This window comes from Octopus sinensis, unplaced genomic scaffold, assembly GCF_006345805.1.
Source record: "Octopus sinensis unplaced genomic scaffold, ASM634580v1 Contig14197, whole genome shotgun sequence".
In the NCBI taxonomy this organism is placed as follows: domain Eukaryota; kingdom Metazoa; phylum Mollusca; class Cephalopoda; order Octopoda; family Octopodidae; genus Octopus; species Octopus sinensis.
The window spans coordinates 15,001-29,041 of record NW_021833141.1 but is presented as its reverse complement, the minus strand read 5'-3'; the positions used below and the strand labels follow the sequence as shown (position 1 = coordinate 29,041).

The window sequence follows — 14,041 nt, the reverse complement described above, 5'->3', positions numbered from 1 at the left end:
GTGTTATATAATATTTTGTGTTATATGTTGTCTATCATTTCGTTCATAAATTTCTGTAGAGTAAAAGAGTGGCGAATTGACGTCGACGGTTGCTTTCCAGAGTTCTTCAAACAGCAAGGAGTGAGTATAGTTTTTATGTCAACCATTTCAATTAAACTCCTAACAACCACAAAATATGTCCAACTAATTAAAGAGTCAGATACTCTTTTACTTGTTTCAGTCATTTGATTGCGGCCATGCTGGAGCACCGCCTTTAGTCGAGCAAATCGACCCGGGGACTTATTCTTTGTAAGCCAGTACTTATTTATCGGTCTCTTTTGCCGAACCGTTAAGTGACGGGGACGTAAACACACCAGCATCGGTTGTCAGCAATGCTAGGGGGACAAACACAAAACACACACACACACACCACACACATATATATATACATATATACGACAGGTTCTTTCAGTTTCCGTCTACCAAATCCACTCACAAGGCATTGGTCGGCCCGGGGCTATAGCAGAAGACACTTGCCCAAGATGCCACGCAGTGGGACTGAACCCGGAACCATGTGGTTGGTTAGCAAGCTACTTACCACACAGCCACTCCTGCGTCTATAAATGGATAATGGAGGATACAATAAAAAATAACAGAAAAAAAAATGATTTGCCAGCTTGCTTTAGAGAACACTATGCTGATGATGTCTAAAAGGCTGAAATATGTTCATAGTTGTCTCTTTGACTTCCAAACAAAGATCAGCTTGCCTTTTCTCGAAGCAGAGAGATTAGTTTGCGAAAAAAATATTTAAAAAAATGTATTATCTCCCGTCTTTTTGAAGGACTCATACGTTTACCGCTAGGTTGACACTTTTTTTCTTTACATACTGTGTCCAACATGTCACGCTGTAACCTATTTGTTGAATTTCCTGCTATAGTTCCTTTGAGTTATTTCCCTTAGTTCATGCATTTGTTTTTAAGATTTGGCAAAAAAAAAAAAAAAATACATTCCGGTGTGGATCCAAATAAAAACATCTACTCCAAAAGAATGAAAGGAAAAGTCGAACTCGGCGGGATTCGATCTCAGAACATGAAGAAGTACTTCAAACCATTCTCTCCGTTGCTCGGCACGCACCAATGTTCCTACACCAAAGACTCATCTAAATTCCTCGACTTGATTTACCAATCACTAGCAGTATCGCCCGGCGTTGCTCGGGTTTGTTTTGACCCTTTAGAATTGGAATTTTTGAAAAGTAAAAATGTTGCATTATGTAGATTGTTATTCTCTTTAAGTGAACATTTTTCTGGTTGAAATACACCGAAAAATGGCGACACAGCAGATCAGCCTACTGCTAGAGTGCTACGAACCCCTGTTAGCCTCCCGACCTATCTCTCTCTATATAAAGCTGAAGTTGTCTGCGCGTGGCAGGTTTGGTAGGCTTCAACTAGCACTATCTCCTCCGAGACCCTGCAGAGCAAGTTGACCAAAATTGAAAGTATGATAGAAGAAGGCTTGCTCTTTATTCCATAGAAAAAAAAATTCAAATCGGACCATGTTAACACCAAAAATTATTTGGATCAAAAAGGTGTTTTTTTTTCTATGAAAATCTTTATTTTTTACGATTTTCTTTACTGCTGTGTCGCCATTTTTCGGTGTATTTCAACCAGAAAAATGTTCACTTAAAGAGAATAACAAGCTACATAATGCAAAATTTTTACTTTTCAAAAATTCCAATTCTAAAGGTCGAAACAAACCCGAACAACGGCGGGAGATACTGCTAGTTATTTAATAAATCGTTCTCAATATTCTCATCAACTGGTCCTTGCTTATTATCATCCACGTCTTCCGCTAACTCTCTTTATCGAATACCAGGATTGACGTCCTAATGACCGCGTTGCCCCACTGCTAAAGTGCTCCGAAACCTTGATAACATTCCAACCATTATTTAGTAATTGCCTTCAATGGTAATCATCAATAATACTTAATAAACCGTTTTCCATTACAAAAACGACACTAGTGGACCAATTATCCACATAATCATATCACATGACTTTACCGTTGCGCAGAATCGAGATAAAAAAAAAACAATCCATGCCCTTGATGCAAGAATTAAACGGCATTCAAGGACAGCACTTAATACTCATGCGCAATTAGTGTACTTCCGCAATGGCGGTTAGACGTTGCTACATCTCAGAAAAATATAAATACTGAGAGTGGGTTATCAATAAATAGCGTTAATTAGTGAATTAAAGATATTATGGTAATTAAAGAATGCTTTCATCGTACCATTTCCTAATTGAAACAGCTGGAATGATACAAAACCATCTTTGTATAGGCGCGTAGACGTGGACGCATCCCATAAATAATACTGGGCGAGGCCTATAAACATGGTTTAGAAAATGCTAAGCCAACACACAGCTTCAACTAACACCAGTGAATTAACCCCAATGTTTAACGCGGCCCAACTTTTAACATGTTAAAAACAATGTCACGAACAGACAGATATATTAACCCTTTCATCTTGTGAGTTCGCTTTAGTGTGCGCAGTTTCTTTTGACTTTCTGCTAGGAAGACGCCAAAGCGGGCTTCCACATGGTGTTTTGATTCTATGGCTGAAAATAACGATGTTTCGGTTTATTAGTGAAACGTGAAAACAAAAGCGTGGGGCCCGCCTACTTTTGAACCACCCAGGGGTAGAGTCGAATGAAATCGTGACCCGTTAAAGCATGCTCGCGGGTTTAAAAAGTATAGCAATGACTCGGGTAACGTGTACCAGGCCTTCGCAAATTGTTTTTGCTGCCTGTGTAGTCACGAGCAGACATCGACGTCTTGTTGGTTCTCCCACCCGTGAACCAGAGTAACATCCAGAATGGGGTAACTGAAGGGCAGAAAGAGAGAGGTAAAGGGAGAGAGAGAGGGGGGAGTAGAGAGAGAGAGAGAGAGAGAGATGCATCAGCACTTAGCTGTTACTCCTTTTCAGCGGAGTAGGCTGGAGTGACGTGAAATAAAGAGTCTTGCTGAAGAGCGCAATCTGCATCCTGGTTGAAGAAGGGAAACCCTTCTTTAATTTTATGAACCTAACGCACTAACCATTAAGCCACAGCGCTTCATAAAATATTGAAAAAGCTGAGAATTATCGGGACAAAAGCGAGCGAGAGAGAGAGAGAGAGCGAGAGAGAGCGAGAGAGAGCGAGAGAGAGCGAGAGAGAGAGAGAAGAGAGAGAGAGAGAGAGAGAGAGAGAGAGAGAGTAAAACAATGATTATTCTTGTAGGAATTGGTGCTCTTGGCACGTCACCCAAAATTGCTGCCTAAGAGACTGAAAGAGATTGGAATCATTTGAGACTCGCATTGTTGACTCGCAGAAAAGTGCAATCCTGCATTCTGCAAGAATCTTAAGAAAGATTCTTGAGATTTCAGGAGATTCAGGTGACCTAAACTTAAAAAAACAAAAACAAAAACAAACCATTCCTGCTAATGCAATTAACATGTAACAGCTTAATAATAATAATAATAATAATAATAATAATAATAATAATAATAATAATATAATAATAATAATATAATAATAATAATAATAATAATAATAATAATAATATGTGTTATCATGTGCATTGTTTTGTCTTGGTATAAAAGATGGACTACAGCAAATATTCTGCTCAATACCACAGATTTGCTTGTCAGTTGTTTGACCTTAACCAGTTGAGCATGTCCCTTAGTGGCTGACGATATGTGCATCTCTGATCCCAAGCAGAAGTAGTGGGGGAGCATCATAGCCATGTGTCGAGAGGAATTCTTTGGGGTTTGAATAATTCACCTCTGGAAACATGGGTGGTTTTTTCAACATCCTTAAACAACCCTTATTCAGGGACCTTTTGAGCGGGATGGGCTACTCAACCTGAAGAAAATTCTAACTGGGCCCCACCTGCAAGGTCATGTGCTGTTTATCTTGATATGAGATCACCATGTCACGCACATATGGTTGTGATGCATGTGCCTGGTGTACCTTTATCAGACGGGTAGTCATGATGGGTATACTGGGCTTCGTATATTTTACCCCAGTGTCACTTTGATGGTATGAACTGCTCTCTCACTCAATAATAATAATAATTTCATTTATTTGCCACAAGAGCAAAGGATGAGGGAGACAATACAGAGACTTTATGACTGTTTCTGTATTGTTCCCCTGATCCTTCGCCCTTGTGGCAAATAAATGAAATTATTATTATTATCTTTTCTACTGGAAGCACAAGGCCTGAAATTTGGGGGAGGTACTAGTCAATTACGTCGACCCCAGTACGCAACTGGTACTTAATTTATCGACCCCCGAAAGGAATAGCGGCAAAGTCGACCTTGGCGGTATTTGAACTCGGAACGTAAAGACAGACGAAATACCGCTAAGTATTTCGTTCGGCGCGCTAATGAGTGTGTCGGCTCACCGCCTTAATAATAATAATAATAATAATAATAATTAATGATAATAATATGCCCTGATGTAGTTCTAGGCAGTGGCTTTCATGGGTTCTCATCTTAACTGATTGGTATAAAAGATGGACTACAGCAAATATTCTGCTCAATACCACAGATTTGCTTGTCACTTGTTTGACCATAACCAGTTGAGCATGTCCCTTGGAGGCTGACGATATGTGCATCTCTGATCACAAGCGGAAATAGTGGGGGAGCATCATAGCCATGTGTTGAGAGGAATTCTTTGGGGTTTGAATAATTCGCCTTTGGAAATATGGGTGTTTCGTTCAACATCCTTAAACAACTCTTATTCAGGGACCTTTTGAGCGGGATGGGCTACTCGACCTCAAGAAAATTCTAACTGGGGCCCACCTGCAAGGTCATGTACTGTTTATTTTGATATGAGATCACCATGTTGCGTGCATATGGCTGTGATGCATGTACCTAGTGTACCCTTACCAGACGGTTAGATATGATGGATATACAGGGCTTCGTATATTTTACCCCAGTGTCACTTTGATGGCGTGCACTGCTCTCTCACTCAATAATAATAATAATAACAATGGCCATACGTTGTACAATATTCTTTGCAGTGTTAGAGATAATCAAAGAAAGCTCTTTTTCCTTTGCAGTTGTTAGACCAAACGATTCTTCCAAATTACCCGTTCCGTGACGATGCCTTACTTTACTATTACGCCATCAAAGACTACGTGGAAAGCTATGTGAAGCTGTACTACGGTAAGGAAAGATCTTCTACCATTTTCTATTCCTAATGTATCTCCCCAGTGGTGGCAACAAGGTTAGACGTTGAGGTGTTGTTGAACTATATATATATATATATATATATATATATATATATATATATATATATATATATATATATATAATATATATATATATATATATATATAGTATATCGCCATGATAGATCGGTAACTACTACGCACATTTTTCCTCTACTTGTTTCTCTCTTGTTTTTTTCTGTGTCCCTTTCTGTAGAAGAGCGTAGGCTCGAAACGTAAAAGACTTTTTTCTATTCCTGAGCGTTATACTAATACCTGTTTGTTTTTTGTACACACACCTGTCTTCGTCTTTTTTTTTTTCGTAAACTCTCCTTATTATAAAACGGTAAGATAACAAAGAAAGAAAGAGACCTCAATATGTAAATAGAGGAAATTTATCTATACAATAATATATTACATTACTCGGAAGTCAAGATAAAACTCTGTTGTGGATTTCCACTTCGGCATCTGAAACTCAGAGTTTTCTTGACTACCGAGTAATGTACATATTATTGTATATATATATATATATATATATATATATATATATATATATATATATATTATATATGTAAGTATGTACATATATGTGTATATAATCATGCATATTTTATTTATTATATTATATATATATATGTGTGTGTGTGCATATATGAGTACAGGACGTCACAAGCAGTAAAACAGTAAACAACATGAAATACGAAAACGAATGAGTTCAATACGCAAACAACGAGAGAAACAAATGGGAAACAGGACGAGTAACATAAACAACGACCCTTCATCAGTTTCCTTTTACCAAATCCGCTCATAAGCCTTTGATAGACCTGAGGCTATAGTAGAAGATACTTGCCCAATGTTCCACGCGGTGGGACTGAACCTGGAACCACGTGGTTCGAAAGCAAAGTTCTTACTACACCACCACGCCTGCGCCTCATATATGTGTATATACATGCGCGCACACGCAGTGACAATAGAGATGAAGTGGCAATGATGCTGGTGCCGGTAGTGATGATGTTGTTATGATGATGATGATGGTGTAGTGGTTGTGGCGATGGTGGTGGTATGATGATAATGTAAAGGAGGAAGAGTATGATGATGGTGATGAGGATGAAGACGATGATGATGACGATGATGGTGATGATGATGATGGAAGTGATGGTGGTGGTACTGCTTTTGCAAATAGCAGCGAAAACATATCGAAAAGAGTGTGTGAGAGAGAGAGAGGGAGAGAGAGAGAGAGAGAGAGAGAGAGAGAGAGAGAGAGAGAGATGGGGGAGGAGTTGAGGAGGAGAGCTGTGAAATCTGATCCAAAACAGATGAAAACCAGATGTACAACACCAAAACACCAAAACAGCCACCATCGCCGCCACCGCCAGCAGCAGCAGCAGGAGAACTGCAGATATCACCGCAGCAACCGGCACAAATACTTCCACCGCCACCTTCGCCACCACCACCACCTTCGCCACCTTCGCCACCTCCGCCAGCAATCATCCTGAAAGTATTTAGGACCTAATTATGATAGCAATAACGTTTGATAACATTGTCTGTTAATGTAATGATACGCTCAGACACTGCACGCATATTGCATACATATATATATATGTGCACACACACACACACACACACACACACATATGTGTGTGTATATATATGTGTATGTTTGTATATATGTTATGTTTGTATATATGTATGTTTGTATATATGTATGTTTGTATATATGTATGTTTGTATATATGTATGTTTGTATATATGTATGTTTGTGTATATGTATGTATGTATGTACGTATGTATATATATATATATATATATATATATATATGTATATACACATATATGCATATGCATATATACATGTATTTGCATAAATACATCTCTCTCTCTGTCTGACTCTGTCTGTCTGTCTCTCTCCCCCCTCTCTCTCTCTCTCTCTATATATATATATATATATATAGAGAGAGAGAGAGAGAGAGAGAGAGTCACCATGATAGATCGGTAGTCACTACACACATTTTTCTCTCCTTGTTTTTTTTTTCTGTGTCCCTTTCTGTAGAAGAGCGTAGGCTCGAAATGTAAAAGACTTTTTCTATTCCTGAGCGTTATACTATACATCTGTTTGTTTTCTACGCCACCTGTCTTCGTCTTTTGTTTTTTTCGTTCGTGAACTCTCCCCCCCCCTATATATAATATATATATATATATATATATATATATATAAGATATTTACACACACATAATATCGTAGCCTCAGTTGCTTAATTTACTGATGACACAATGGCGCTCAGCCTAAAACCTGGTCTTCTTCCTAATTTGTGTAGCTGTGCAGTTGTTGAATGGATACATTTCACCGCTGTATGGCAGTAGGATCAATGGTTGTGCAAATCAGACAAATTTAGTTCTGTCCAGGTTTGCGGACATTATAAATAGTTTTAAGCTGCGTTTTTTTTCCCAGTGGACAGAAAGTGATTAATAAATCTCTGATGAAACTTTGATAATATTTGAAACAAGTCAAGTTGATATCTTTTCTGCTCATCGTATTTCAATTTCCTTCACTTTTCAATGAATAGCAGATGAGTGACCATCTTTCCAAACAGACTCAACACAGGCTGCGCTTTCAGGTTTTTGCATAAAGTTTTCAGAAACAATCTAATAAGTTTACCATTAATTCCGTGAAATACTCACGGGTCTCGCTAGTTGTTGTTGTTATCATTATTATTATTATTATTATTATTATTATTATTATTATTATTATTATTATTATTATTTTATTATTATTATTCTTCATCATCTCTGACAACTATATCTGGCCTATTGGCCTTAATTTCTCTTATTATTATTATTATTATTTTTTTTTTTTACAATAGTCTTGGATTTTTGAGTTGGGGTGGGGTGGGGGGCTACTCGATTACATTGACCCCAGTGCTCATCTGGTACATATTTGTGTGTGTTTGCGCATGTGTAGTGTTACCGGAGCATCAGCTTGAAGATACCCCCCTCTCCCACCCCACGACCAATATTCCATTTTTGTCTCGCATGAGAATCACAGACTTTGCTTAAATATATTGATTATTTCTTTTCGTTTTGTTCCGTTTTCTCTCATTTCAATTCAAATCTCGAAGAAACCCCAGAGAAATTAACCGGAGATTGGGAAATCCAGAATTGGGCTGAAGAATTGGCAAGGAGCAAAGAGGAAGGTGGCATCGGAATTTTGGTAAGTCATAATTGAAGTATTCCAACAATTGGTGTTGCATGTTCTGTACCATTCTGACGGGTATTCCTGGTTTTGGTAAATTAAATATGTTGAACTGGTGACGACCTATTCCATTACGCATTTTGTAATATACTCTTTACTCTTTTACTTGTTTCAGTCATTTGACTGCGGCCATGCTGGAGCACCGCCTTTAGTCGAGTAAATCGACCCCAGGACTTATTCTTTGTAAGTCCAGTACTTATTTTATCGGTCTCTTTTGCCGAACCGTTAAGTAACGGTGACGTAAACATACCAGCATCGGTTGTCAAGCAATGCTAGGGGGCAAACACACACACACAAACATATACACACACACTTATATATATATATACATATATACGACAGGCTTCTTTCAGTTTCCGTCTACCAAATCTACTCACAAGGTATTGGTCGGCCCGGGACTATAGCAGAAGACACTTGCCCAAGATGCCACGCAGTGGGACTGAACCCGGAACCATGTGGTTGGTAAGCAAGCTACTTACCACACAGCCACTCCTGCGCCTATCCCCCGTTCTTTAAAAATTCTTTCTAATTCTAGCACAAGACCTGGAATTTCATGGCTTAGTCGATTCCGTCGAGTCTAGTGCTCTACTGGTAGTTATTTTATCGACCTTGAAAGGATAAAAGATGAAGTCGACGTCAGCAGAACTCCAACTCAGAATGTAGAGGCTGACGAAATGTCGTTGAGCATTTTGTTCGACGCGCTAACGATTCTGCCAGCTTACCGGCTTCCCCGCCCTCACTTCTTAAGAATGGTTTCAAATTTCGGTGGTGATGGTGGGGGATGGGAGGGAATAATCAATTACGTTGAAACCCATTCCTCCACACCCCCACCACCCCAGTGCGTAACTGGTACTTATTTTATCGACCGCGAAAGTATGAAAGGCAAAGTCGACGTCGGCGGAAGTTTTGTACGTCGGCAGAATGTAAAGACGGACGAAATGCAACTAAGCATTTAGTCCGACGCGGTAACGATTCTGCCTGCTCGCTGCTGCCTTCCGTTCCATCTCGTAATAATGAGAAATACAAATTAATCACCGCTTTTTATGTACCAGAACACACAGCATGCATTTTCCTCCTCCTCCCTCTTCCTCCCCTTCTCCTTCCTCCTCCTCTTCTCTTTTTACTCCTTCAGAACTTTGCTCCTGCCCCACGTCAATCATCCCCGTTTGCCGACGTTCTGTCGTGTCTGTATTGTATAATCCTTCTTCCCCCACACACACACCACCAACCCTGTATTACAGAACGAATGTTGCAAGTTAATTTCACGAGTGAACGTACGCATTAACATTGCGCTGCTTAAAGTCATATTTCAACTGTCAAATTATGTTGTTGCTTATAATCAACATCATCATCCTCCTCCTCCTCCCCCCCCCTTCTTCTTCCTCCTCCCCTTACATACATACATACATATACATAACATCATCCATACAATACAGAAAAGATACATACATAGTAATATACATCCAGAGTACATACTACATACAAACAGTATACATACATACATACATACAACGTACATACATACAGATATACAGACATACATACAACAGCACATACATACATACAGACGTACATACATACACATACATACAGACGTACATACATACATACTACATACATACATACATACAGACGTACATACATACATAGCATACATACATACATACCGACGTACATACATACATACACTACATACAGACGTATACATACTAGACTTACATACATACAACAGAGACGTACTACATACATACTACATACAGACGTACATACTACAGACGACATACATACATACATACAGACGTACATACATACATACAGACATACATACATACATACAGACTACATACCACAACATACATACATACATACATACTACATACCTACAGGACGTACATACATACAGACGTACATACATACATACATACAGACGTACATATATACATACATACAGACGTACATACATACATATATACATACATACAGACGTACGTACATACGTACATACATACATACATACATACATACATACCTGCGTACATGCTTCCGAAAACCAGAAAGAAGGAAGCTAATTCGAAGACTACAAATCCAATCCATCACTGGAACTGTAAAAATCTGTTGAACTTTTCCAGAAGTTTACCATTTAAATATATACGAGCGTGATTAGATATACAACTATATGCACGAGAATACAGACATAAAATAAAACATACATATATACATACATACAAAAATTACCCTGTTGCTGATGTTTAAATTCCAATGAAGGAGCATTGGATCTAGGTTAGAAACCGGTTCTTTCTCTATTAGCAAGAAATCTTGAAATAAAAGCGAATAATAACATGCATACGTTTGTTCTGGAAGGAATATGGAGAATCCCGGTGTTTTTGAATTCCTACGCAAGCACCTACGCAAGGATTACTAGTGGAACTTTACCATAAGATACTGTTGTTTGGGACAGATAAGAAAAAGGATGTACCATCATAGAGGTCAGCTGTCCTGCAGATGCGAATATCTCTTTGAAAGTCAAAGAGGATAACTATGGACAACTGCTTTGAAACCTCCAGTTTCTCTATACTCTTTACTCTTTTACTTGTTTCAGTCATTTGACTGCGGCCATGCTGGAGCACCGCCTTTAGTCGAGCAAATCGACCCCGGGACTTATTCTTTGTAAGCCCAGTACTTATTCTATCGGTCTCTTTGCCGAACGCGCTAAGTGACGGGGAAGTAACACACCAGCATCGGTTGTCAAGCAATGCTAGGGGGACAAACACAGACACACAAACATATACACAACACTTATATATATATATATATATATATACATATATACGACAGGCTTCTTTCAGTTTCCGTCTACCAAATCCACTCACAAGGCATTGGTCGGCCCGGGGCTATAGCAGAAGACACTTGCCCAAGGTGCCACGCAGTGGGACTGAACCCGGAACCATGTGGCTGGTTAGCAAGCTACTTACCACACAACCACTCCTGCGCCTGCCACTATGCAGATTATAATATCACATTTGTACCGACAATAATTGGTACGCATGGGTTTTCGGAGGAAGAAATCAACGAACGAACTTTCACATTCTCTTCTTTAGCACTCCGTCGGTTACGACGACGAGGGTTCCGGTTGATCCGAATCAACGGAACAGCCTGCTCGTGAAATTAACGTGTAAGTGGCTGAGCACTCCACAGACACGTGCACCCTTAACGTAGTTCTCGGGGATATTCAGCGTGACACAGAGAGTGACAAGGCCGGCCCTTTGAAATACAGGTACAACAGAAACAGGAAGTAAGAGTGAGAGAAAGTTGTGGTGAAAGAGTACAGCAGGGATCACCACCATTCCCTGACGGAGCCTCGTGGAGCTTTAGGTGTTTTCGCTCAATAAACACTCACAACGCCCGGTCTGGGAATCGAAACCGCGAGTCCACTGCCCTAACCACTAGGCCATTGCGCCTCCAACTTTCACATTACAAATACTGTCTCTAAGTGGAACAGGAAGAAATTTCTCAAGTTTAAAATCTGAATTTGTTTTTGTTATCTGCATTCCAACCATTGGAGCTTTTTATCTTTGTCAGAAACCAACTGCAGAAGGGTTCAAATAATTAAAAGCAGACGACAACATTCATATAGATATGTACATGCATACGCACGACGAATCATCGCACAGTTTCCTTCTACCAAATTCTATTCCCAAAATATTGGTTAACTTATGGTTTTGTTAGAAGACTTTTGTCCAAAATGCTGTGTAGTGGTACCGAACACAGAAACGCTTCATCACAAAGAGAACTCTTTTTGAGCTATATATCTCGTGGCTGGTTTATGTACAAGCATCTTTGCAAACATACATAGAGGTACCGTTGTTAGCCCTGTAGGGGCTCCCCTGTTGGCTTGCAATGGCCCTTCCCTTAAGTACGAAGATTATAAACTAGTAGTTCTCGACCGGGGTCCATATATTTGCTGGGTGTCTTAGTGAAGGCGGCGGGCTGGCAGAAACGTTAGCACGCCGGGCGAAATACTTTGCGATATTTCGTCTGCCGTTACGTTCTGAGTTCAAATTCCGCCGAGGTCGACTTTGCCTTTCATCCTTACTGGGTCGATAAATTAAGTACCAGTTACGCACTGGGGTCGATATAATCAACTTAATCCGTTTGTCTGTCCTTGTTTGTCCTCTCTGTGTTTATCCCCTTGTGGGCAGTAAAGAAATAAGTATTTCGTCTGGTTTTACGTTCTCAGTTCAAATTCCGCCGAGGTCGACTTTGCCTTTCATCCTTACTGGGTCGATAAATTAACTACCAGTTGCGTACTGGGGTCGGTCTAATAGACTGGAATTCTCCTCTGAAATTTCGGGCCTTGTGCCTTGAGTAGAACAGAATTGCTGGGTGTCTTTATAAGAATTTCTTTTTGGTCTATATAAGCAAAATGGTAAATTGGGTCTCCAGTCTTATTTTAAGGAGCCATGAAAACATTTGCGTTCGATGTATTCATTGTAAGTAACAGGTAGGTTTCTCTCTCTAATTAATGTCTTGCGTAGTCCGACACAAACAAGCGAATGTGTGGTGAAAAAAATCGGTGTTTTGAAAGAAGTATCAGTGAAGCTAGATTTTAAAAGAGCAAATGTCTACGGGGGTTCGTCAGAATAAAATAGTATTTTAAAAAAGTGGGGGAGGCATAGATAACAAAAAAAAATGGCTGGGAACCACTGTCATAAACTATGAAATAAATCCATGTGAAAGTCAGGCGACGCCAGCGAAGAGTGGTGGTTGGAGGTGGTGGTGGAGGTTGTGGTGGTGGTGATTACGAGTAATGAAAGGCACAAAGAAAGTGTATTACACACCAGGGGTGAAAGGAGGAAAATATGTCTGCCATTTTATCCCTCTGGCTAGTGTCTGTTGTGTGAGATGAACAAGAGTCCTTTTTCTTGAAAAGGTGTGTGAGAGGATGTGTGTGTATACACATACATACTTGCATACATACAAAGAGAAACACATACGCACACACACGTTTATGTCATAAATGCGTGTGTGTGTGTGTGTGTGTTTGTACTGTTGCGGATAGAATGGAAACGACTTCATTCTCCCGAACAAAAGCCAGATATTCTTGTCTATTTATAGAACATTAAAACTAAAACTTCTTCACGTACCTCTCAACATCACTATGACGACGACAACGGAGACGACGACCACCACCAACAACAACATCAACAACTATAGCGATTGTGAAATTGTCTAAATTCCCTCGCAAAAAAGAAAAAGAAAAACCAAAAGATTAACATTAAATATAACAAAACAAAAACAAACCCCAAAACCTAACATAAAAAATAAAAACACAAACCAAACTCCATGATGACGCCTACGTACCAAAAACTAGATCTGCTAATCTTTACACACAAACACATACAGGTGTGTGTGTGTGTCTGTGTGAGTGTGTGAGAGTGTGTGTGTATGTATTACTTAAAGACAATAAATGTGTCTTAGACATTTTATATATTTCTAAATATCCTGCCTGCTGTGCTGATGACAGCAGATGAAGGCAGAAGCATGCTCGCGGCTATGTTCTTTTCC

General features: G+C 39.5%; 1 protein-coding gene across 1 annotated transcript in view; it reads left to right on the top strand.

Annotated features, from left to right (window-relative positions):
* The first annotated feature begins 24 nt into the window (after positions 1-24).
* LOC115230049 (arachidonate 12-lipoxygenase, 12R-type) overlaps positions 25-14,041 on the top strand; it is a 26,354-nt gene continuing 12,337 nt past the window's right edge. Inside the window, exons 1-3 of the mRNA XM_029800286.2 lie at positions 25-120; positions 5,077-5,182; positions 8,343-8,434. Coding sequence (XP_029656146.2) covers positions 25-120; positions 5,077-5,182; positions 8,343-8,434 — 294 coding nt within the window. The remainder of the gene's footprint in view (positions 121-5,076; positions 5,183-8,342; positions 8,435-14,041) is intronic.